This window comes from Bos indicus x Bos taurus, chromosome 22 (assembly GCF_003369695.1).
Source record: "Bos indicus x Bos taurus breed Angus x Brahman F1 hybrid chromosome 22, Bos_hybrid_MaternalHap_v2.0, whole genome shotgun sequence".
In the NCBI taxonomy this organism is placed as follows: domain Eukaryota; kingdom Metazoa; phylum Chordata; class Mammalia; order Artiodactyla; family Bovidae; genus Bos; species Bos indicus x Bos taurus.
The window spans coordinates 28,030,339-28,052,614 of NC_040097.1; the positions used below are offsets into that span (position 1 = coordinate 28,030,339).

At 42.3% G+C, this 22,276-nt stretch overlaps 1 protein-coding gene across 3 annotated transcripts in view; it reads right to left on the bottom strand.

The window, feature by feature from the left end:
- FAM19A4 (family with sequence similarity 19 member A4, C-C motif chemokine like) overlaps nt 1-22,276 on the bottom strand; it is a 175,402-nt gene that overhangs the window by 19,154 nt on the left and 133,972 nt on the right. For all 3 annotated transcript variants that reach the window (XM_027523177.1, XM_027523176.1, XM_027523178.1), the window contains exon 4: nt 10,992-11,147. In XM_027523177.1, the coding sequence (XP_027378978.1) occupies nt 10,992-11,147 (156 nt within the window). The remainder of the gene's footprint in view (nt 1-10,991; nt 11,148-22,276) is intronic.

A 22,276-nucleotide genomic window follows, 5' to 3' on the forward strand; every position in this document is an offset into this window, starting at 1 on the left:
GACCATCAAGAAGCCAATTTCAAGAGGTCAATTTGACATACCTTTTTTTTTTTTAAGCACACAGAAAGATGCTCCATGTGGCTCATCATTAGAGAACTGCAAAGCAAAACCACAATGAGGTATCCCCCTTACCAGTCACAATGGCCATCATCATAAAGTCTACAAACAGTAAATGCCAGAGAGCACATGGAGCAAGGGAGCCTTCCCATTCTGTTTTTTTGGAGTGTGAATTGGTACGAGTCACAATGGAGAACAGTATGGAGGTTCCTTAAAAAAATAAAAACAGAGCTATCACACGATCTAGTCATTCCACCCTTGGGCCTAAAGGCAGAGAAAAACTGGAAAAGATGCTTGCGTGCCAACATTCACTGCAGCACTAGTTACAATAGCCACGACGGGGAAGCAGCCAGTATGTCCATGGACAGATGGATGACAAAGAAGATGCGGTACAGTTACAATGGAATATGACTCAGCCATTAAAAAAAGGAAGAAATAGGGCCACTGCCAGCAACATAGATGGATCTAGAGATGACCGTACTAAGTGAAGGAAGTCAGAGAACGACAAATAGCCTACAAGATCACTTACGGGTAGCATCTAAAAATCAATGCAAATGAACTCATTTGCAAAGGAAAAACAGTGACCCACACCTTAAAAACAAACTTAGTGTTACCAAACAGAAAAGGTGGAGCAGAGGGAGGGATAAATGAGGAGGCTGGGATGAACATATATCCATTAATATGTATAAACAAGTTAATCAACGAGGACCTACTGTGTAGCACAGGCAACTCGACAGAACACTGTAATAACCTAAACAGGAAAACAAAGAAGAATAGATAGACGTCTATGTATCACTGAATCAAGTTGCTGTACACTCAAACACAAGATTATAAATCAACTATATTCCAATAGACATTAAAAAGATTTTTTAAATGCCATCAGTATTCCCCTCAGGCCTCGGGTACCTGGCCTGGTGTCACATCCCTGAAGCCTGAGCTGCCTTGGGTCCCAAGGCTGGACTGGGGTGGAGCTGAGGGGCCTGGGGAGGGATGTGCCAGCAAATGAGCCCCCTTAAACCTGGCATGCCTGGTCCCCTGTGGAAAGTGAAAGTGTTAGGTGCTCAGTCGTGTCTGACTCTTTGCTACCCCATGGACTGTAGCCCACCAGGCTCCTCTGACCATGGGATTTTCCAGGCAAGAATACTGGAGTGGGTTGCCATGCCCTCCTCCAGGGGATCTTCCAAACCCAGGGATCGAACCCGGGTCTCCAGCACTGCAGGCAAATTCTTTACCATCTTAGCCACCAGGGAAGCCCTGTGGATGGGAACCCCTTCTCCAGATCCAGGCAGGCCCTCCTACAGCTCAACCAAACCCAGTATACCCAAAGAACAGTGGACCCTCTGGGCCAGAAGAGCTCTAAAAAGTCACCTGGTCTCCAAGTCTCCCGGAGCTGGGGTTCCCACCAGCTATCTCCTTCCTCAGAGTCCCCCCACCTACAGCACCCTCAGCATCACAGTTCTGACAGGGCTTAGGATCTGTCTGGGTGGTGGAGGGTAGCGGGGGAAGAAGTCGTGAGACAGGAGCCCTGGCACAGCGTACTCTATAACAAGCCAGGAACATGACTTTCTCTAGAGTTCTGTTTGCCCAAGGAACCCGACTGGAGCATCAGGAAGTGCTGCCAAGAATTTCCCTGGGGGTACAGTAGATAGGAATCTGCCCGCCAATATAGGGGACACAAGTCTGATCCCTGGTCTGGGAAGATACCACATGCCGTGGAGCAACTGGGCCCGAGCGCCACGGCTACCAAGCCTGCACTCTAGAGCCTGTGGTCTGCAACAAGAAAAACCACCACAGTGAGAAATCCAAGCACCACAAACGAGAGTAGTCCCCGCTCTCTGCAACTAGAGAAAAGCCAATGCAGTGACAAAGACCGGGCACAGCCAAACTAAATTAATAATAAAAAGTGCTGCCGCCTTGTGGACATTTTCCATAACAACAACTCTAAAATCGCAGCTTATGGGCACTAAGAGTTGGGCACGACTTAGCGACTTCACTTTCACTTTTCACTTTCATGCATTGCAGAAGGAAATGGCAACCCACTCCAGTATTCTTGCCTGGAGAATCCCAGAGACAGAGGAGCCTAGTGGGCTGCCGTCTATGGGGTCGCACAGAGTCGGACACGACTAAAGCGACTTAGCAGCAGCAGCAGCAGCATATACACAAGGCCTCAAGAAATGAGGCCATTTATCTCCTCAAGAAATGTCCTGGAGTAGGTAGGTAATTGAAATCATGAATTCAAAACAGGTCAGACCATAAGGAAGCCAATCTGAAGAGGCCAGTTTAACATACGCTTATTTTAAAGCACAAGATGCTCCACATGGCTCATTATCAACCATCTGAAAATCTACACAAGGTGTCACCTTGCACTGGTCAGAGTGGTCATCATCGAAAAGCCCACAAAGAATAAATGCTGGGGAGGTTGTGGAAGAAAGAGGATCCTCTTCCTACACTCTTAGTGACGATGTAAATTGGTATAGCCACTACGGAGAACAGTATAAAGTTTCCTTAAAAACTAAGAATTGAGCTAGCATATGATCTAGCACTCCCACTCCTGGGCATATATCCACAGAAAACAGTAATTCACAAATATAAATGCACTCCAAGTTTCACTCCAGCACTGTTTACATCAGCCAAGACAGGGAAGCAATCTAAATGGCTATCGATAGATGAATGGATAATGAAGATGCTGTATATATACACAATGGAATATGACTCAGCCATTAAAAAGAAAAACAATGCTATTTACAGCAACATTTACAGAAAAATAATGCTATTTACAGCAACATGGATGGTACTGGCAAAGTAATATCTCTGCTTTTCAATATGCTATCTAGGTTGGTCACAACTTTCCTTCCAAGGAGTAAGTGTCTTTTAATTTCATGGCTGCAATCACCATCTGCAGTGATTTTGGAGCCCAGAAAAATAAAGTCAGCCACTGTTTCCACTATTTCTCCATCTATTTGCCATGAACTGATAGGACCAGATGCCATGATCTTAGTTTTCTGAATGTGGAGCTTTAAGCCAACTTTTTCACTCTCCTCTTTCACTTTCATCAAGAGGCTTTTTAGTTCCTCTTCACTTTCTGCCATAAGGGTGGTGTCATCTGCATATCTGAGGTTATTGATATTTCTCCCAGCAATCTTGATTCCAGCTTGTGCTTCTTCCAGCCCAGCATTTCTCATGATGTACTCTGCATAGAAGTTAAATAAGCAGGGTGGACAATATGGCATATTGAAAAGCAGAGATATTACTTTGCCAACAAAGGTCCATCTAGTCAAGGCTATGGTTTTTCCAGTGGTCATGTATGGATGTGAGAGTTGGACTATAAAGAAAGCTGAGCACTGATGAATTGATGCTTTTGAACTGTGGTGTTGGAGAAGACTCTTGAGAGTCCCTTGGACTGCAAGGCGATACAACCAGTCCATTCTAAAGGAAATCAGTCCTGGGTGTTCATTGGAGGGACTGATGCTGAAGCTGAAACTCCAATACTTTGGCTACCTCATGTGAAGAGTTGACTCACTGGAAAAGACCCTGATGCTGGGAGCGATTGGGGGCAGGAGGAGAAGGGGATGACAGAGGATGAGATGGCTGGATGGCATCACTGACTCGATGGACGTGAGTTTGAGTGAACTCCAGGAGCTGGTGATGGACAGGGAGGCCTGGTGTGCTGCAATTCATGGGGTCGCAAGAGTCGGACATGACTGAGCGATTGAACTGAACTGAACTAGATGGTACTGGAGATTATCAAATAAAGTCAGAAAGAGAAAGACAAGTATCATATAATATCACCTCTATATGGAATCTTTTTTAAAAATGATAATTAATGTATTTATTAACTTATTAGAGAAAGAACTTAATGGTTCCCAGGGGTGAACCTATAGATTGGGAGTCTGGGATTCGCATGTACACACTGCTATATTTTTCTTTTATCTGTAAATGTATTTGTTACAAGCATATGTCCCAAACCATGAGGTCATTTTAAAATGACTAAATATATATACATATGTGTGTCATATTTAATATATAATGACATGTTATATATATAAGTTCAGAACTTTTTTATTGAGGTAAAACTGAAAATTACACACTGCTGTATTAAAATAGATAACCAACAAGGACCTATTATACAGCGGCCTGGAACTCTGCTCAGTATTCTGTAATAATCTAAATAGGAAAAGACTTTGGAAAAGAAAAGATACATGTATATGTGTAACTGAATCACTTTGCTGTACACCTGAAACACAATGCTATTAACTACACTCCAATAAAAATCATTTTAAAAACAACAGAAAAAGCACATACATTTCAAGTGTCATGGAACATTTTCTAGGATAGATCACATTATTGCCATAAAACAAGTCTCAATAAATTTAAGATGACTGAAACCAAGCATCTTTACCAACCACACAAGTATGAAACAAGAAATCAAATCACAAGAAGAAACCTGGAGAAAACAAAGATGAGGCGACTGAATAACATGTTACTAAAAAAAACAAAAACAAAAAAAAGAACACCAATGAGTCAATGAAGAAATCAAAGAGGAAATCAGAAAATATCTCAAAAATAAAAATAAAATACAATTTTCCAAAATCTATAGGATACAGGAAATGTAGTTCTAAGGCGGAAGTCATAGTGATATAGGCCTATCTCAAGAAACAAGAAAAATCTGAAACAACCTAACTTACCATCTAAAGAAATTAGAAGAACAACAAACACAGCCCAAAGTCAGCATAAGAAAGAAATATTAGAGCAGAAACAAATGAAACAGAGACTGAAGAGAAAATAGACAAGATCAATAAAACTAAGAGCTGGTTCTCTGAAAAGATAAACAAAATTGATTAACGTTTAGCCAGACTCATCAAGCAAAAAAAGAGAAAGGGCCCAAATAAATAAAATCAGAAATGAAAGAGATGTTACAACCGACACCACAGAAGCACAAAGAATAGTAAGCAATTAGTACAGATAATTATATCCCAGCAAACTGAACAACCTCAAAGAAATCTAGAAACACGTGCTTCCAAGACAATCAAGAAGAAATAGAAAATGTGGATAAATTGATTACTAGTATTGAAATGGAATCAGTAATCAAAAAACTCACAACAAAGTCCAGGACCAGATGGCTTCACAGATGAATTCTATAAAACACTTAGAAGAGTTAATACCTATTCTATTCATATTATTCCAAAAATTTATAGAGGAAAGAATGTTTCCAAACTCATTATCTTATACTAAAACTACAGACCAAAAGTTAAGACCAAGACTCTACCAAAAAAAAAAAAGAAAATTACTGACCAGTGTACGTAGTTAACATAGATGCAAAAAATCTCAACAAAATATTAGCCAGCCTAATTCAACAATATACATTAAAAGGACCATGGTAGCGGTTCAGTCACTCAGTCATGTCCAACTCCCTGCAACCCTATGGACTGTAGCCTGCTAGGCTCCCCTGTCCATGGGATTCTCCAGAGAATACTGGAGTGGGCTGCCATTTCCTTTTCCAGGAGATCTTCCTGACCTGGGGATCAAACGTGGGTCTCCTGCATTGGCAGGCAGATTCTTTACCAACTGAGCACCAGAGAAACCCTAAAAGGACCACATGCCATGGTTCAGTGGGACTTATTCCAGGAATTTTAGGGTGATTCAATATCTGCAAATCAATCAACGTGATATACCACATTTACAAAATAAAGGAGAAAACTGCACGATCATCTCAACAGATAAAGAAAAAGCACTTGACAAAATTCAACATCCAGTTGCTTAAAGCTCACAACAAAGTGAGTATAGAGGAAGGCACCTCATGTAATAAAAGCCACAGACAAGAGACCACAGGCAGCATCACACTCAAAGGTGAAAAGCTGAGAGCTTCTCCTCCAAGATCAGGAACAAGACAAGGATCCCTATCATCACTTCTATTCAACGCAGTATTGAAGTCTCACTCCTATGAAAAAGAAATAAAAGTTATCCAGATTAGAAAGAAAGAAGCAAAACTGTCACTGTTTGCAGATGTTACAATAGTACATATTTTTAAAAAACCTTAAAGAGGACACCAAAAAACTTAAAACTGATCAAGGGATTCAGTAAAGTTGCAGGATACAAAAATCAATATACATAAGTATATTGTATTTCTATAAACTAGTAATAAACTATCAGAAAGAAAGTTCAGAAAATGATCCCACATGGGATAAGTCAACCTCATATACCACTGGTGGGAATTTAATCTGGTGCAGCCACTGTGGAAAATATTGAGATTCCTCAAAATACTAATATTAGAACTACCATATGATCCAGCTATCCCATTTCTGGCTATTCATCCAAAGAATAAAAAAAACTAATTGGAAAAGAAATATGCACCCCTATGTTCATTGCAGTATTATTTACAATAGCCAATGTATGGATAAAGAAGATGTGAGATATAGATGTGTGTGTGTATGTGTGTGTGTACACATGCACGCACGCTCAGTTGTGTCCAGCTCTTTACAATGCCATGGACTGCAGCCCACCATGCTCCTCTGTCTGTGGGATTATCCTGGCAGGAATACTGGAGTGGACTGCCATGCCCTCCTCCAGGGGATCTTCCTGAGCCGGGGATTGAACCCACGTCTCCTGCATTGGCAGGTGGATTCTTTACCACTGAGCCATGAGGGAAGTCCCTATACACACAACGGAATATTACTCAGCCATAAAAAGAATGAAACTCTGTCATTTGCAACAACATGAATGTATGTAAAGGGTATTATGTGAAGTGAAATAAGTCAGATAAAGAAAAAACAACATACACTTTCACTTGTATGTGGAATCTATAAAACAAAATAAAGAACAAACAAAACAGAAAAAATTTCAAAGATACAGGAAAAAAAAAACAAAAAACTGGTGGTCTCCAGAGGGGAGAAGTATGGGAGGCTGGACAAAACAGGTGAAGAGAATTAGGAGGTACAAACTTCCAGTTATAAATTAAGCCATGGGGATATAATATACAGCATGGGGGGTACAATCAGTAATACTTTAATAATTTTGTATGGCAACAGATAGTTACTAGACTTACCATGGTGATCACTGTGTAATGTATATCAGTGTTGAATCACTATGTTGATCATTTAAAACTATCACAATACTCTCAACTATTATTACTATCATAATAATTCAACAAAAATGATAAAAATCTACATGACTTTTATTAAAAAATTAAAAATCTACAGAGGCAAGCAAACACTGCTGTTACTTTTCCAAATGAATCTGTGATTAGTGAAGATGAAATAATTCTCTGCTATGCTAACACTCACCAAGCATCAGCCAATGCGGAAAGATATAAATAAAAGATCCCGTTCCCATCTTCAAGCAACTTGTAGACTAATGTGAAGACAAACATTCAGCAAGTTTTTACAACAAAATGATATCCATGTCAGGAACTGGAAGTATGGTGAGATACAGAACATATAGATTTGAAAGAACAGGCATCAACTGGACAAATGTGTTTTGAGGAGACAAACGCAAAGATTCAAGTATGGATACAGATGGTGAAGTGCAGAGATGAAAGGGAACAGAGAAGACTGCAGTGTGGCTAGGGTACAGGAGTTGAAAGAAGAAAAAAAGAAAAAAAGACAAAACCAGATTATGCAGGGTTTCATCAGCCACACCAACAGGGTAAGGACTTTAGATTTCATTTTAAAGATGGCAGAAAGTTGCTGAAGTCAGGTTTTATTGATAAATATGAGAGGGACGTGACAAGCCCTATTTCCATAGAAAGATCATTCTGGCTACTGGGTGAATGTTGGAACACTAAGATGGTAAGCTCCGCAAAATATGACAAGGCCCTTAGACTGTGGAGGGGACAGCCGAATACAGAAAAGCAAACTGATCTGAGGACAAGGAGACAGAGTGTGATTTGGGCTCAATAATGGAGAAAATACATATATTAAACTGTTCTTAACACTGTACAGGAGGTGCTGGGCAGAACTGCTGGACTCAATATGCCAGCAAATTTGGAAAACTCAGCAGTGGCCACAGGACTGGAAAAGGTCAGTTTTCATTCCAATCCCAAAGAAAGGTAATGCCAGAGAACGTTCAAACTACCGCACAATTGCACTCATCTCACAAGCTAGCAAAGTAATGCTCAAAATTCTCTAAGCTACGTTTCAACAGCACATGAAATGAGAATTTTCAGATGTTCAAGCCGGATTTAGAAAAGGCAGAGGAACCAGAGATCAAATTGCTAACATCCATTGGATCATAGAAAAACCAAGAGAATTCCAGAAAAACATCTACTTCTACTTCATTGGCTATGCTAAAGCCTTTGACTGTGTGGATCACAACAAACCGTGGAAAATTGTTACAGTGATGGGAATGCCAGACCACCTTACCTGCCTCCTGAGAAGCCTGTATGCAGGTCAAGAAGCAACAGTCAGAACTGGACTGGACATGGAACAACGAACTGGTTCTAAATCAGGAAAGGAGCATGTCAAGGCTGTATACTGTCACCCTGCTTATTTAACTTATATGTAGAATACATCATGTGAAATGCCAGACTGGATGAAGCACAGCTGGAATCAAGATTGCTGGGAGAAATATCAGTAACCTCAGATATGCAGATGACACCACCCTAATGGCAGAAAGTGAAGAACAAAAGAGCCTCTTGAAGGTAAAAGAGGAGACTGAAAAAGCTGGTTTAAAACTCAACATTCAAAAAACAAAGATCATGGGATCCAGTCCCATCACTTCATGGCAAATAGATGAGGAAACAATGGAAACAGTGACAGACTTTATTTTCTTGGGCTCCAAAATCATTGCACATGGCAACTACAACCATGAAATTAAAATATGCTTGCTCCTTGGAAGAAAAGCTTTAACCAACCTAAACAGTGTATTAAAAAGCAGAGATATTACTTTGCTGACAAAGGTCCATATGGTCAAAGCTATGCTTTTTCCAGTAGTCATGTATGGAGGAGAAAGTTGAGCCATAAAGAAGACTGGGCACAGAAGAATTGATGCTTTTCAACTATGGTGTTGGAGAAGTCTCTTGAGAGTTTCTTGGACTGCAAGGCGATCAAACCCGTCAATCCTAAAGGAAATCAGTCCTGAATATTCACTGGAAGGACTGATGCTAAAGCTAAAGTTACAATACTTTGGCCACCTGATGAGAAGGGCTGACTCATTAGAAGATACCCTGATGCTGGGAAAGATTGAAGTCAGGAGGAGAAAGGGATGACAGAGAATGAGATGGTTGGATGGCATCACCAACTCGATGGCCATGAGTTTGAGCAAGCTCCAGGAGATGGCAAAGGACAGGGAAGCCCGGGGTGCTGCAGTCCATGGGGTCGCAAAGAGTCGGACACGACTGAGTGACTGAAGAATAGCAACGACGACAACAACAAACTGTTCCCGCTGGAGAGCCAAAATTAGCCATTTTTTTTAAAATGTTAAAGCTCCTCATTCTTTTTTTTAACTTAGGTCTACAATTCTTTATCTTTAATCCCCAAATCCAAAAAGCTCTGAAAATGGCAAGAATTTCTTTATGATGGTAGCAATACCTGACTTGAATTAACATGAGGCTCTTCATCTTGTCTTATCCCATCCTGCATAAATATTCATATATTTCGCTGCATAAATATTAGTATCTGTGATTATGGGGTACAACTGAAGAGGACTTCAGGACTGTTAGCTGATGGTATATGTACTTTTTTATCTTGAGAAAATCTGATGAAATCTGCATTTGGCGACTCACCTGACATCCAGGGTTTCTGGTGAGGAATTATAGTCAGGAAACATTTCACGTTCACCTTCCAGCTTGAAAGGTGGCTAAGATCGTGCTGACATAGACCACAGGCATGCATACCACACAAGTACGCTATACAACCTATATATCTGTGTCTGCCTTTGGTAGGGGAGTTGGCACATGTAAGTCAGCTATTGTTGTCAACTGTATAATTTCAGAGATAAGAATGGGTGTGTGTGTTTTAACCACTTACCTTTAGAGATGCATCCGGTAAGACGGGAAGTGTTCATTTTCACAGGTTCCACGCCGCTGTAGAGAAACAGCTACAAGACTTACCTCGTGTGTGTGTTCCCCTGGGGACTGACACTTGTGTCTAACAAGGTGTCTGCTGGAAGGAGCCAGGGGCATCAAAAGGAATCAGTCCCAGGCCTCCATCTACAACCATCAATCCTCATTCATTTTTCTAAACTACTGGCACAGTACTCAGCTGGGGGATGTGGAAACAACAAATAAATGATACATGATCCCAGACTATTCTCAGGGAACCTGCTCCAAAGATGTCTCACAAATAGTAAACTAGAAAAAAAAAATAGAGTATTCATCTGTAACATTAAAGAGGAGCTGAGAAAACCAGGTTGCTAAATTTTTTGAGCAGCGTTTGAGAGCAGGAAGAGCATGTCTGGGGAGGTGACTGCTCCATTGGATGATATTTGAAGAGACAGCCAGGCAAGAAGAAATCAAAGCATATCTTCCTAGTTGTCTAGTAAGAGAAGTCCTCATTGGTACCTTTTGAGAGACATCATTAATGCCTTACTCATCAAGAAATTTGTAGGGTTACATTTATGCTCACTTTTATTTAATTTTATTTTTCGCCATACTATATCTTCACTGCTACCCACAGGCCTCCTCTAGTTGCAATGCACACCGGCTTCTTGCTGTGGGGCATGCGCTCTAGAGCACAGGCTCAGTAGCTGGTGGCATATGGGCTTAGTTGGGGGATCCTAGGGAATCCTCCCAGGCCAGGAATCAAACCTGTGACCCCTGCACTGGCAGGCAGATTCTTAACCACTGTACCACCAGGGAAGTCCCTTTATGTTCATTTTTAAAGTGACACGGACATAGTTGACCTACTTTTCTTTGGAGTTGCAAAGACAATAAAGCAAGAAGGTTCTTACAGTGTTAGGTCCTTGGGCAACATTAGGGAAACTGACTGTAACGGTCTTACCTTCAACACAAGAGGGCTGAGCCCGAGTCGTGCCAGCAACCTGTCCTGGGAAGCAAGAACACTTGACCGTCTGGGATCGCTCCTCTATGCGGTTCTTGTTACAGCACCTGTGCACTGCAACCACCTCACAGGTCCCTTGCTTGATTTGGTGGTGACCTGGTGGGTAAGAGGGGAACAAAACAGACCCAGTACTGTTAGGAAGAAACGGAACTACCAAGAGGATCAATGACGCCACGACTACAGCTTTCCAATTCCATGTACTGTATCCATGAATCTATGTAAGTTTTTTGTTTTGATGTAACCTTAAACTTAGATAAAGGTAACAAGAATAGTGGCATGAACTCCTATGAACTTGCAGCAGACAGAAATTTGGCTTCTGGGACCTTTAGTCCCCTGGTATCACACCCATGGCTGCTGCTGCTGCTAAGTCACTTCAGTCGTGTCTGACTCTGTGCGACCCCATAGACAGCAGCCCACCAGGCTCCGCTGTCCCTGGGATTCTCCAGGCAAGAACACTGGAGTGGGTTGCCATTTCCTTCTCCAGTGCATGAAAGTGAAAAGTGAACGTGAAGTCGCTCAGTCATGTCTGATTCCTAGCAACCCCATGGACTGCAGCCCACCAGGCTCCTCCATCCATGGGATTTTCCAGGCAAGAGTACTGGAGTGGGTTGCCATTGCCTTCTCTGACACCCATGGCTATGTTATGTTATTTACATGGCAGCGAGATTTTGCAGCTGTAATTAAGATTATTAATTGGTTGAGTTTCAGAGAGGGAGATTATCCTCGGTTACCTATGTAGAGCTAATGTCATCATGTGAGCCCTTCAAAGCAGAGAGAGAGAATCAGAAGGGGAAGTCAGGTTGAAAATATGAGACGGGCTCCAAAGCACGTCTTGGTGGCTTGAAGGCAGAGGGGCCAAGAGTCAAGGAAATGGAGACCTCAGTCCTACAACTACAAGGAGCTGAATTCTGCCAAAACATGGATGTGCTTGGAAACAGATTCTTCCTTCGGGACCCCATAAAGGAATGCTCTCCTGTCGACACCTTGAATTTAACCCAGAGAAACCAGCCAAACTGTGCTAGTCTTCTCATAGAAAAAAGCCACTAAATTTATGGTCATTTGTCAGAGGAGCAATAGCAAACCGATAGAAGATCTTTCACCAAGATACCCTAATCATTAACATGTGACCCCATTTGCTTCATCATTCACTTTCTTTCATATATTTTTTCTGAGCCATTTAAGAGTAAGTCGAAGACATGACATTCCTTCACCCCTAAATACTGTGTATTTCCCAAGAATAATTAATTAACTCTCTGACATAATTAACAAATTCAGGACAATGAACGTTAACATAAAGCTATTACATAATTGACAATCCTCAGTTCAGTTCAGTTGCTCAGTCGTGTCCAACTCTTTGCGACTCCATGGGCTGCAGCACGCCAGGCCTCCCTGTCCATCACCAACTCCCAGAGCTTACTGAAACTCATGTCCATTGAGTCGGTGATGCCATCCAGCCATCTCATCCTCTGTCGTCACTTCTCCTCCCAGCCTTCAATCATTCCCAGCATCAGGATCTTTTCAAATGAGTCAGCTCTCCACATCAGGTGGCTGAAGTAATTTCCCAAAGACTGTCCTTCAGAGCAGTTTTCCTTCTCCCTCAGGATCTAATGCTGGATCCTGCATTATATTCAGTTCACTTTTCTTTAGTCTTCTTTTGTCAGAACTATTGCTCAGGCTTTATCTTCCACAACTTTGACATTTTTAAAGAATACAGGTCAGTTACTGTGTAGAATGTTCCTCACTTTGGATTTGTCTGGTGTTTCCTCCCGATGAGAGTCAGGCAATGCCCTTTGGCAGATTATCCATTTACTCCACTACTGGTGCGGTGCCTGTTAATTACATGCCTAAGGTGGTGTCCACCATGTTTCTCCATCTCTAAAGGTATTATTTTGCCCTTTGTAATTGATATGCATTTTAAGGGGACATGTATTGAAACGATGGCAACACCCCATTCTTCATCAGATTTTCACCGCCTATTTTTAGCATTCATCAATGGTTTCCGTCTGAACCAGTTATTAACATGATGGTTGCAAAATTGATTCTATGTTAATGTTCAAATTCTCTCAGATCTAGACAGGAGGAGACCCTTCACACTGGCAGCTCTGTCATTTTTGACATATCCCCATTACTCTTTGAGTTCTTTCTAACTTTCTGGCGCAAATGGAGACTCAAAGATGTGCCAGACTCACCCTTTATTTTCCCTGCCGTCATCATTTTTCTCAAAGGAGACCTGATTGTTTTTAGTGGGGCATCAGATTTAGAAACCAAGGTCTTGGCACAAAGGTTTATTCATTGCTACCAGGGAGTGATTTGGGGCTGAGAGGATAGATCGATCTAGGAGTGTGTGTGCGCGTGTGTGTGTACAGCGTAAGTTCACACCAATATCTCCAATTCCAACCTAGCACCACAGGTTCTCACTACTCTGTCCACAATTCTCTATTTGTATCTCCTGACACCAATAATGAGAAACCTGACTTCCATAGTCCTGTAACAAACAAAAGCAGTTTAATTTACTTTGGAGTTCATTTTATCAGTTAGAACTCTTCTGTTTTAACAATGGAAACTGATCTGAGCTCACTTAATTCAAAGAGGATTTACTGGAAGAGTATCAGGAGCGAGGAGAGCAAAGAGAGAACTTGGGTTAATAATGTGTGTGTGCTCAGTCACTCAGTCGTGTCTGACTCTTTGCGATCCCCGTGGACTGTGGCCCACCAGGCTTCTCTGTCCATGGGATTTCCCCCAGGCCAAGAATACTGGAGCAGGTTGCCATGCCCTCCTCCAGGGGATCTTCCCAATCCAGGGATCGAACCCAGGTCTCCTGCATTGCAGGTGGATTCTTTACCATCTGAGCCACCAGGGAAGCCAAGGTTAATAGTAGCTGAACCTATTCTCATGAGTGACCCTGAGGGAATGATTCTACTCAATGACTCTGTCATTCTGTTCAAGGTCATGTCAGCTGTGGCAACCACCATCTAAGGTGATCCCCAGTCAGCCCTGCCTCCTCCCGTCCACACGTTTGTGCAGTCCCTTCCCACATGGTACCAGGGTGGGTCTGCATGACCAATAGCCTGTTGTCATAATATGGCACTTCCACACGCAGGTGGCCACTCTTCCTGTGCCCTTTGGATCACTCACTCTTGGGAAACCATGGCATAAGCGGCTCTTATAAAGAAACTGAAGTCTCTTGCCACGAAACCCTGTAAGTGAGCTTCTAGGTATATTTCCTCTGATGCTGCACCAGCACTGGTCTGGGTGCCAATACCAACAGCAAACACCAGGAGCAGTGGTTTGAGGAAGCCGTGCTGTGTGCAGCTCTGAGCGTCTTGTGGCCAGGAGTTAGAGTCTGCTGCCAGCAGTCACAGGAGTGAGTAAAATAATATACAGTTGACCTGTGAACAACGCAGGAGTTAGAAGCTCCAACTCCCACAGACAATCGAAAATCTGAGTATAACTTACGATTGGCGCTCCTTACCTACAGTTACACATCCACAAATTCAACCAACCACAGGTCATGTGGCACCATAGTGCATATTTATTAAAGAAAATCAGAGGACAGTGGACCTGCACACTTCAAGCCTGTGTTGTTCAAGGGTCAACTGTACGTTGTTTCAAGCATCTAAGATCAGGGCTAATTTGTTACACAGTAATAGATAACTTTATTTTTCTGGGCTCCAAAATCACTGCAGATGGTGACTGCAGCCATGAAATTAAAAGACGCTTACTCCTTGGAAGGAAAGTTATGACCAACCTAGATAGCATATTCAAAAGCAGAGACATTACTTTGCCAACAAAGGTCCGTCTAGTCAAGGCTATGGTTTTTCCTGTGGTCATGTATGGATGTGAGAGTTGGACCATGAAGAAGGCTGAGCACTGAAGAATTGATGCTTTTGAACTGTGGTGTTGGAGAAGACTCTCGAGAGTCCCTTGGACTGCAAGGAGATCCAACCAGTCCATTCTGAAGGAGATCAGCCCTGGGATTTCTTTGGAAGGAATGATGCTAAAGCTGAAACTCCAGTACTTTGGCCACCTCATGCGAAGCGTTGACTCGTTGGAAAAGACTCTGATGCTGGGAGGGATTGGGGGCAAGAGAAGAAGGGGACGACAGAGGATGAAATGGCTGGATGGCATCACTGACTCAATGGGCGTGAGTCTGGGTGAACTCCGGGAGTTGGTGATGAACAGGGAGGCCTGGTGTGCTGCCATTCATGGGGTTGCAAAGAGTCGGACACGACTGAGCGACTGAACTGAACTGAACTGAATAGATAACTAATACACTAACTCTGGTTATAACTAGGATGGAAAGACTCAGCTTCACTCTAATTTTAAAAAAGCAATATAAACAAGATTACAGAGGCAGTGTTCAGAAATTATTAACGAAAGGCAAGCTTTTGAGCACCCTCAGAGCACCCACCTCAAGGTTTTCACAGATTCCATTTACATATAAATTGTTCTGTGAATTATAAGAAATCTCATCTACTCATTAAAACAGGTTTCCCCAAGGAGTCCCACGGGTTAATGTTTTGCTCGGTCCCTGTTGTTTGGTGCATGTGCTTCGAATAACAAAACTCATTCAAAAAATTCCATATTTCAGATTTTCAGTCCATAAAGATAGGCCTTCTACAAAATAATCTCTGCATCATGCTGAATGATGTTCTGGCCCTTCCCTATCATACCATCTTAAACGGGGAAAAACAAAATCCAAATAACGGTGAGAACAAACACTAAGGCAAAGTTTGATTTGTAAAATACGTAAAAGTGGAACCAGTACCCAGAGGGTCAGACCGCCAACATGAGAGACAGCTTTCAATCCACAGCACAAGAACACAGCAATATGAAAGACATAATTAAAATGATAAACCTAATTAAATGTTCACAAGAAGAGTGTTTATTTCCCATAGGTAGTTGTGTGTGACTGTAAGAAAGTACATAAATAAAAAATAAAGAGTAATTACAGTGTCAGTAAAGTAGCATGGAACTTCAGCACGACATGAGCGGAGAAGTGAGGATGGGGAGAGCTAACGGGGAGAGTCTTTCTCTGGTTTCCAATTGCACATAAGCACCTTCGGGTCAAACAATCCCAGACAGGCAACGACTGAGGGCCAGGGGGAGAGGGGTGGCCAGTCCTCTCTCAGTGACCACCCTCCCCGTCAGCTGCCATGACACACTAACCCAGACTGGGTGGCCTCAAAACAGGCTTTGTGTCTCAGAGTTCTGAAAGCTAGACACCCAAGATCAAGGTGCTGGCCAATTCAATTCCTGGTGAGAGTTCTTTCCCTGGCTTTAGACAGCCTGTTTTTTTTTTAAAAAAAAAAAAAAAAACAAAACTAATTTACTTACTTTAGTGTTTTGGCTGCACAGTATGTGGGCAGGCTCTTAGTTCACCTGACCAGGGACGGAACCTGCGCCCCCTGAACTGGAAGGTTAGAGTCATAGCCAATGGACCGCAGGGAAGTCCCCCTCCTTCTTACTGTGTCCTCGCGTGGCAGAGATAGCATGCTCTAGCATTGCTTCCTCTTTTCTCTAAGGACACCAGCCCTATTAAATTAGGGTCCACCCTATGACTTCATTTAACTTTTATCGCCTCCTCACAGACCCTGTCTCCAAACAGTCACATTTGGGGCCCAGGGTTTCAACATATGAATTTGGTGGGGGAAGTCTAGAACAGCCATCATGCCTTATTAAATGGCCATAGAGAGTCTATAATGAAAGCAGCTCTATACCCCATTAAGAAAATAAAAGAAATATGCTTTAGTAACTTCCTAGACTAGCCAAGAAGTGAGGTGAACATTCATTAATATTATAGTTTGCTAAGAGTTTTGTTGCTATTTAGATAACCATCCACAAACGCAGATAGATTTTTTTTCTATTCAGTCTTGTCTCTAAATAATCAGCTTGCCTGGTGTAGGTTTTATTCATTTATATAGCACCAACTCTGGTACTTTATTGATTTTAAGAAACATTTTTTTTTCATCTTTTAACATGTCAGGAGATGTCACAACTGATAGCATCTTACCATTATAATTGGCATTGCTTTCTCTACTTTGAAATACACAAAATAGCAAGGTATTTCACAACTGACAGCATTTCTGACTTGATAAACTATGTCAGGTTGCAAGCACTGTTCTAAACTTCCTATAAATATTGTCCCATGTGGTCTTTAAAAATGCTATGATGTAGGTACTATTTTCATTTCTATTTTACATTTAACAAAATGTCCAGAAATTAATTTGCCCACATTAACACAACTAGAGAATGGAAAGAGGAGAGATCCAAAGCTACATAGTGTCTATGATGTCACAGGATGGTGGAAAATGCAGTAGCTATGGTAGCTAATATTTTACTGTGTGTATGCTCAGCTGCTCAGTCGTGTGTAACTTTTTGTGACCCCATGGACTGTAGCTGGCCAGGCTCCTCTGTCCATGAGATTTTCCAGGCAAGAACCTGCAGCGGGTTGTATATACACAGAAAGAGATTTATCCTAAGGAACTGACTCAAGTGATTATGGAAGCTGGCAATTCCCAAGATCTAAAGAGAGAGTCAGCAAGCTGGAGAAGCGGGAGAGCCACGGTGTCATTCTAGTCCAAAGGTGGACAAACTCAAGACCCAGGAAATGCGTATGTTTCAGTCAGCGTCTAAAAAGAGGAACGGTTGGAAGAAATCTCTCTTACTCAAGAGGAACGTACAGCTTTTTGCTCTATTTAGGCCTTCAACTGATTGGATGGGGCCCACTCATTCTGGGGAGGTCAACTGAGTCTAAAGATTAACCTATAAATTCAAATGATCATCTTATCCAAAACACCCTCCCAGAAACACCCAGAATAATGCTTGGCCAGGCACCCCACCAGTCAAGCTGACATATAAATGTAACCATCATAAACATCATACATCTATCTATGAAGTATAGTGTTGCTAGACAGGAAAACAATGAGAGTAGAAAGCAGACAAGAAACGAGTGGCTTAGCTCTCTATAAAGACATAGAAGAGGGATGCCTTGTTCAATAAGCTTAGTACCAGGAATTGGCCACTTCAGATAAATTCACTTAAAACAAACATGCATCTTCTCTCTTAAACAGCAAGGAACATTTTGGTCGGGGAACTGTCTTGAAAACTACAGCTACATACATATGACAACATAAGGGCTATGCAGTAAGTGAGAAGTTGTGCTGAAATTTCTCATGTGAGGTTTACTTTAGAGCTTCAAGGTGTGGAGTGGAGGATGGACGGATGAGTTATCCAGAAGTGGAGCCAGGTTCACTGGACAGAAACTGGCCAAAGAAGGGGGAAGAAAAGAAAATCACTATCCTTTTAATGCCATTAATCCTTGTCAGTTTCTGAGCCATTGCCCTTCCAAGCTTCTTCTCTGATAGGTGGATGGAAGTGTATTATTTCTATTTATTTAACCAACACTTTCATACAGTGTACTATGTACCAGACACTATTCTCAGTGCGCTTAGAGGCATATATTTAAACTGGGGAAACTTGAAACATTATTTGTTTTTACTTTTTTTTAATTGGAGGATAATTACTGTGCAATATTGTGATAGCTTCTGCCACATACAAACATGAATCAGCCATAGGTATACATATGTCCCCTCCTTCTAAAACCTCCCACCCCCTCCCGCCCCCTAGGTTGTGACAGAGCACGGGCTTTGGGCTCCCTGTGTTATACAGCAAATTCCCATGGGCTATGTATTTTACATATGGTAATATATACATTTCAGTGCTACTCTCTCAAATCATCTCACCTTCTTATTCCTTTCCACACTTCTGAATTTGCAATCAGGTTGTATATGCTCTTTTCCAAAAAGGTGACATAACATACTGGCAGAATTGTAAAATCTAATATGCCTGGCTTCTCACTCACCTGAATAATTTATGTATATACCATTAAAAGAGTTATGACAATCCTTACGAGAAAAATTCATTGCTTTGGGATTGCTACAGAGGATAGATTAACGTTATCTGCTTAAATACGTATCTGTTTTTCTTATTAAATATGTTTTTAAGAAAAGTTGACAGCAGAGTAAATAAATACATATTTGTCCCAGTGCAGGGTCTTCCCAGGATAAAAGGGATAAAATACAAAACCTCATTTGCAATAAAAGTTCTACTTTGATTGGCTGAAGCTAACTGAAAGCTGATGGAGAGACAGAAGGCGTCCGATTAGGGTGAGTTTCTTGATGCTCTTATTTCCCTCGCATCCTTTTGGTTTTGTTTAAATCCTTTCCCCGCTTCCTCCTCCAGCCCAGCACAGGAAAATACACCCTCAGAGGGGAGCATCACACTCCAGTGATCTTAGCAAGTGTTGCTTTGATTTGAGCAGGGTTTTCTCTACAGTATTCTCAGCCTCCCCCTCCATGGGACCAGAACACAGCAAACAGAAGGCCGAAAACAAGACTTCATGAAATGAAAGCAGAGAACGAGGCCGTGGCGCGCCACTTGTCTTTGGGAAACAAGCTCACTACGCCTAGTTGTGCTTCCCATCTAAACTCTCAACTTTCTTCCCCAGTGCTGGCCCCAACATCACTCTCTGTCCAAACGAGATACCTGAGACTATGGACATTAAGCCTATGGTAGCCATGGGACCATCAGCTGGACAAAAGTCATAATTTCGTTGTGCAGACAAGTATCCCCTGGGCTCCTGCTATGCTCCAGGCCTCTGCTGGGGTTGAGCAGACAGTAGTAAAGAAGAGAGATGCTTCTGGCCTCAGCAAGTAGAGATAACGAATGGCAGTATCTGACGATTCTCCCAAGGCGGAAACAGATTTCTTCCCTGAAGGTAACCAAGGAGAGAGCGCTGGACTTGGAGTCAGAATTACTGAACTGGAATGCCAACTTCCAGACTTGGGGAATTCAACTCAGTAATTCAACCTCATTTTTCTGAATACACAGCTAGTCTGTTATCTATCACACAAGATGGTTCTGAAGTTTCAGTTAAAGTGCTTAATGATATCATGAGCTACTTCAAACACCATAGATGTTGAATAAATGACTTTGGGTTTTTGTTTACATATTTATTCAATAACTATTTGTTGAACACTTGCTCTGTGCCAGACACATGGAAACATAACAGTGACCAAGACAGGACAAAGGACCTCTCAGATTCTGGTGATGAAAGAAACACAAAGCAACAGAGATGGAATTTAAAATAGGGAGCACCCAAGAACCTAACATGTCAGTGTGACATTGAAGTAGAGGAGAGACGAACACTTGCAGATTATCTGAGAGCAAGAGGCCCTGACACCTGGTGCTGTGTGAGAGAAGGGTAGATTCATAGGCAGTGATGCCGAAAGATAATGCAGACTGAGTGGGCAGCTTCCCCAGCACCTCGTGGGTCATGGTGGGGGCTTGGGCTTTAGTTACAATATGACTCAGAGCCCCTGGGAAGTGTGAACTTGGAGTGACCTGCTATGACAAACCTCTGTAAAGGATCTACTGTGATGAGCGCAGATGAAGAGGAACAGGCTGGGAGCAGGGACGCAGCTCCTGTCACCACAGTCCAGGGAGAGGTGGCGATGGCTTGGAGCAGGTGGCGGTAGTGGTGACATAAGGAAAGGCGGGGCTCTGGATACAGTTAGAAGGTAGAGGCGATGGGATGTGCTGAGGGGTTACACGTACGGTGTGAGCAGAAGAGAGGACTCAAAGCAGACGCTGAGGCTGCTGCCATGAACGAGAAGGGTAGGGATGATCCTCCAAGAAATGAGGGCAAACCAGGAGCTTACTTGATTTTAGGTGCTGGTTAGATACCTAACTGAGGAACATCAACTAGGTGGTTAGGTGTGAGACTTGAGTCTGAAGATTAAGAGAGAAGGTTGGTTTAAGTCTGTCCATCATTAGAATATGTGGATGGTATTTAAAGCCATCAGACTGGGTCAAACCCCCAAGGAAATAATTGGACCTCAAGAATTTTTTTTAAGGATCACTTTAATGGCACAAATTTGGAAGAAAAGGGGTGACCAGCGGCCTAAAATGAGAACCAAGGATGAATGAGGGGTATTCTGGCAGCCCAGGGGACAAAGATTTCAAGGATAAGGGAGTGATCGTGTTAAATGCAGCTGTGAACTGAAGTAAGATGAGGACCCCTGGACATTACAGGATTAAAGCCACTGGTGGCCTTCACAAGAAAAGTATCAGAAGAACAGTGGCGGCAAATCATGATTGGAACAGGCTTCAAGAAAACACGTAAAGTGAGAAATTGGAAACAATAATTACAGCTAGAAATTGTGCTGTGAAAGGCAGAAGAAAACTAAGAATGTATACGGTATACACTCGTTAGCAATCTTTAGGTAGGAGAGTTTACAACAAAAATGTATCAGTTCAGTTCAGTCGCTCAGTCGTGTCCAACTTCTTGTGACCCCATGGGCTGCAGCACGCCAGGCCTCCCTGTCCATCACCAACTCCCGGAGTTTACTCAAACTTGTTTCCATTGAATCGGTGATGCCAATTCATCCTCTGTCATCCCCTTCTCCCGCCTTCAATCTTTTCCCACATCGGGGTCTTTTCAAATAAATCAGCTCTTCGCATCAGGTGGCCAAAGTATTGGAGTTTCAGCTTCAACATCAGTCCTTCCAATGAATACTCAGGACTGATCTCCTTTAGGATGGACTGGTTGGATCTTCTTGCAGTCCAAGGGACTCTCGAGTTCTCCACCACCACAGTTCAAAAGCATCAATTCTTCAATGCTCAGCTTTCTTTATAGTTCAACTCTCACATCCATACATGACTACTGGAAAAATCACAGCCTTGACTAGATGGACCTTTGCTGGCAACGTAATGTCTCTGTTTTGTAATATGCTGCCTAGGTTCTATTGGAGAAAATTGGATACAGAAAACTGCTATAGAGACGTCTGAGCAGGTAGGAGGTCATGGACACAACCTATGTGAAGAGGTGGGCATTTGATAGAAGCACACACAGCTCACTTATAACCTTCTTTATCCCAGTTTTCTGGGTGTCACCATTGTGCCGGATGTTCTATCTAACTGACATCATCAGTTAAAAAATTATGCCTGGTCACACAAATCTAGTCCCCACTCAACACCAGGAACTGTACCGTCAAGTCTCAGAGCAGCTCCTTGGTGATGGTCCAAAACACCCCATGACGCGAGTATTACAAATGCTGAAGAATTTCATAAAGCCATTGCCAGGGGCACAGTATAGCTGCCTGAATACTACTCAAAGCCACTTTACTGAGAATACGGCAGATTTAGGTCAAGAGGAGAAAGTC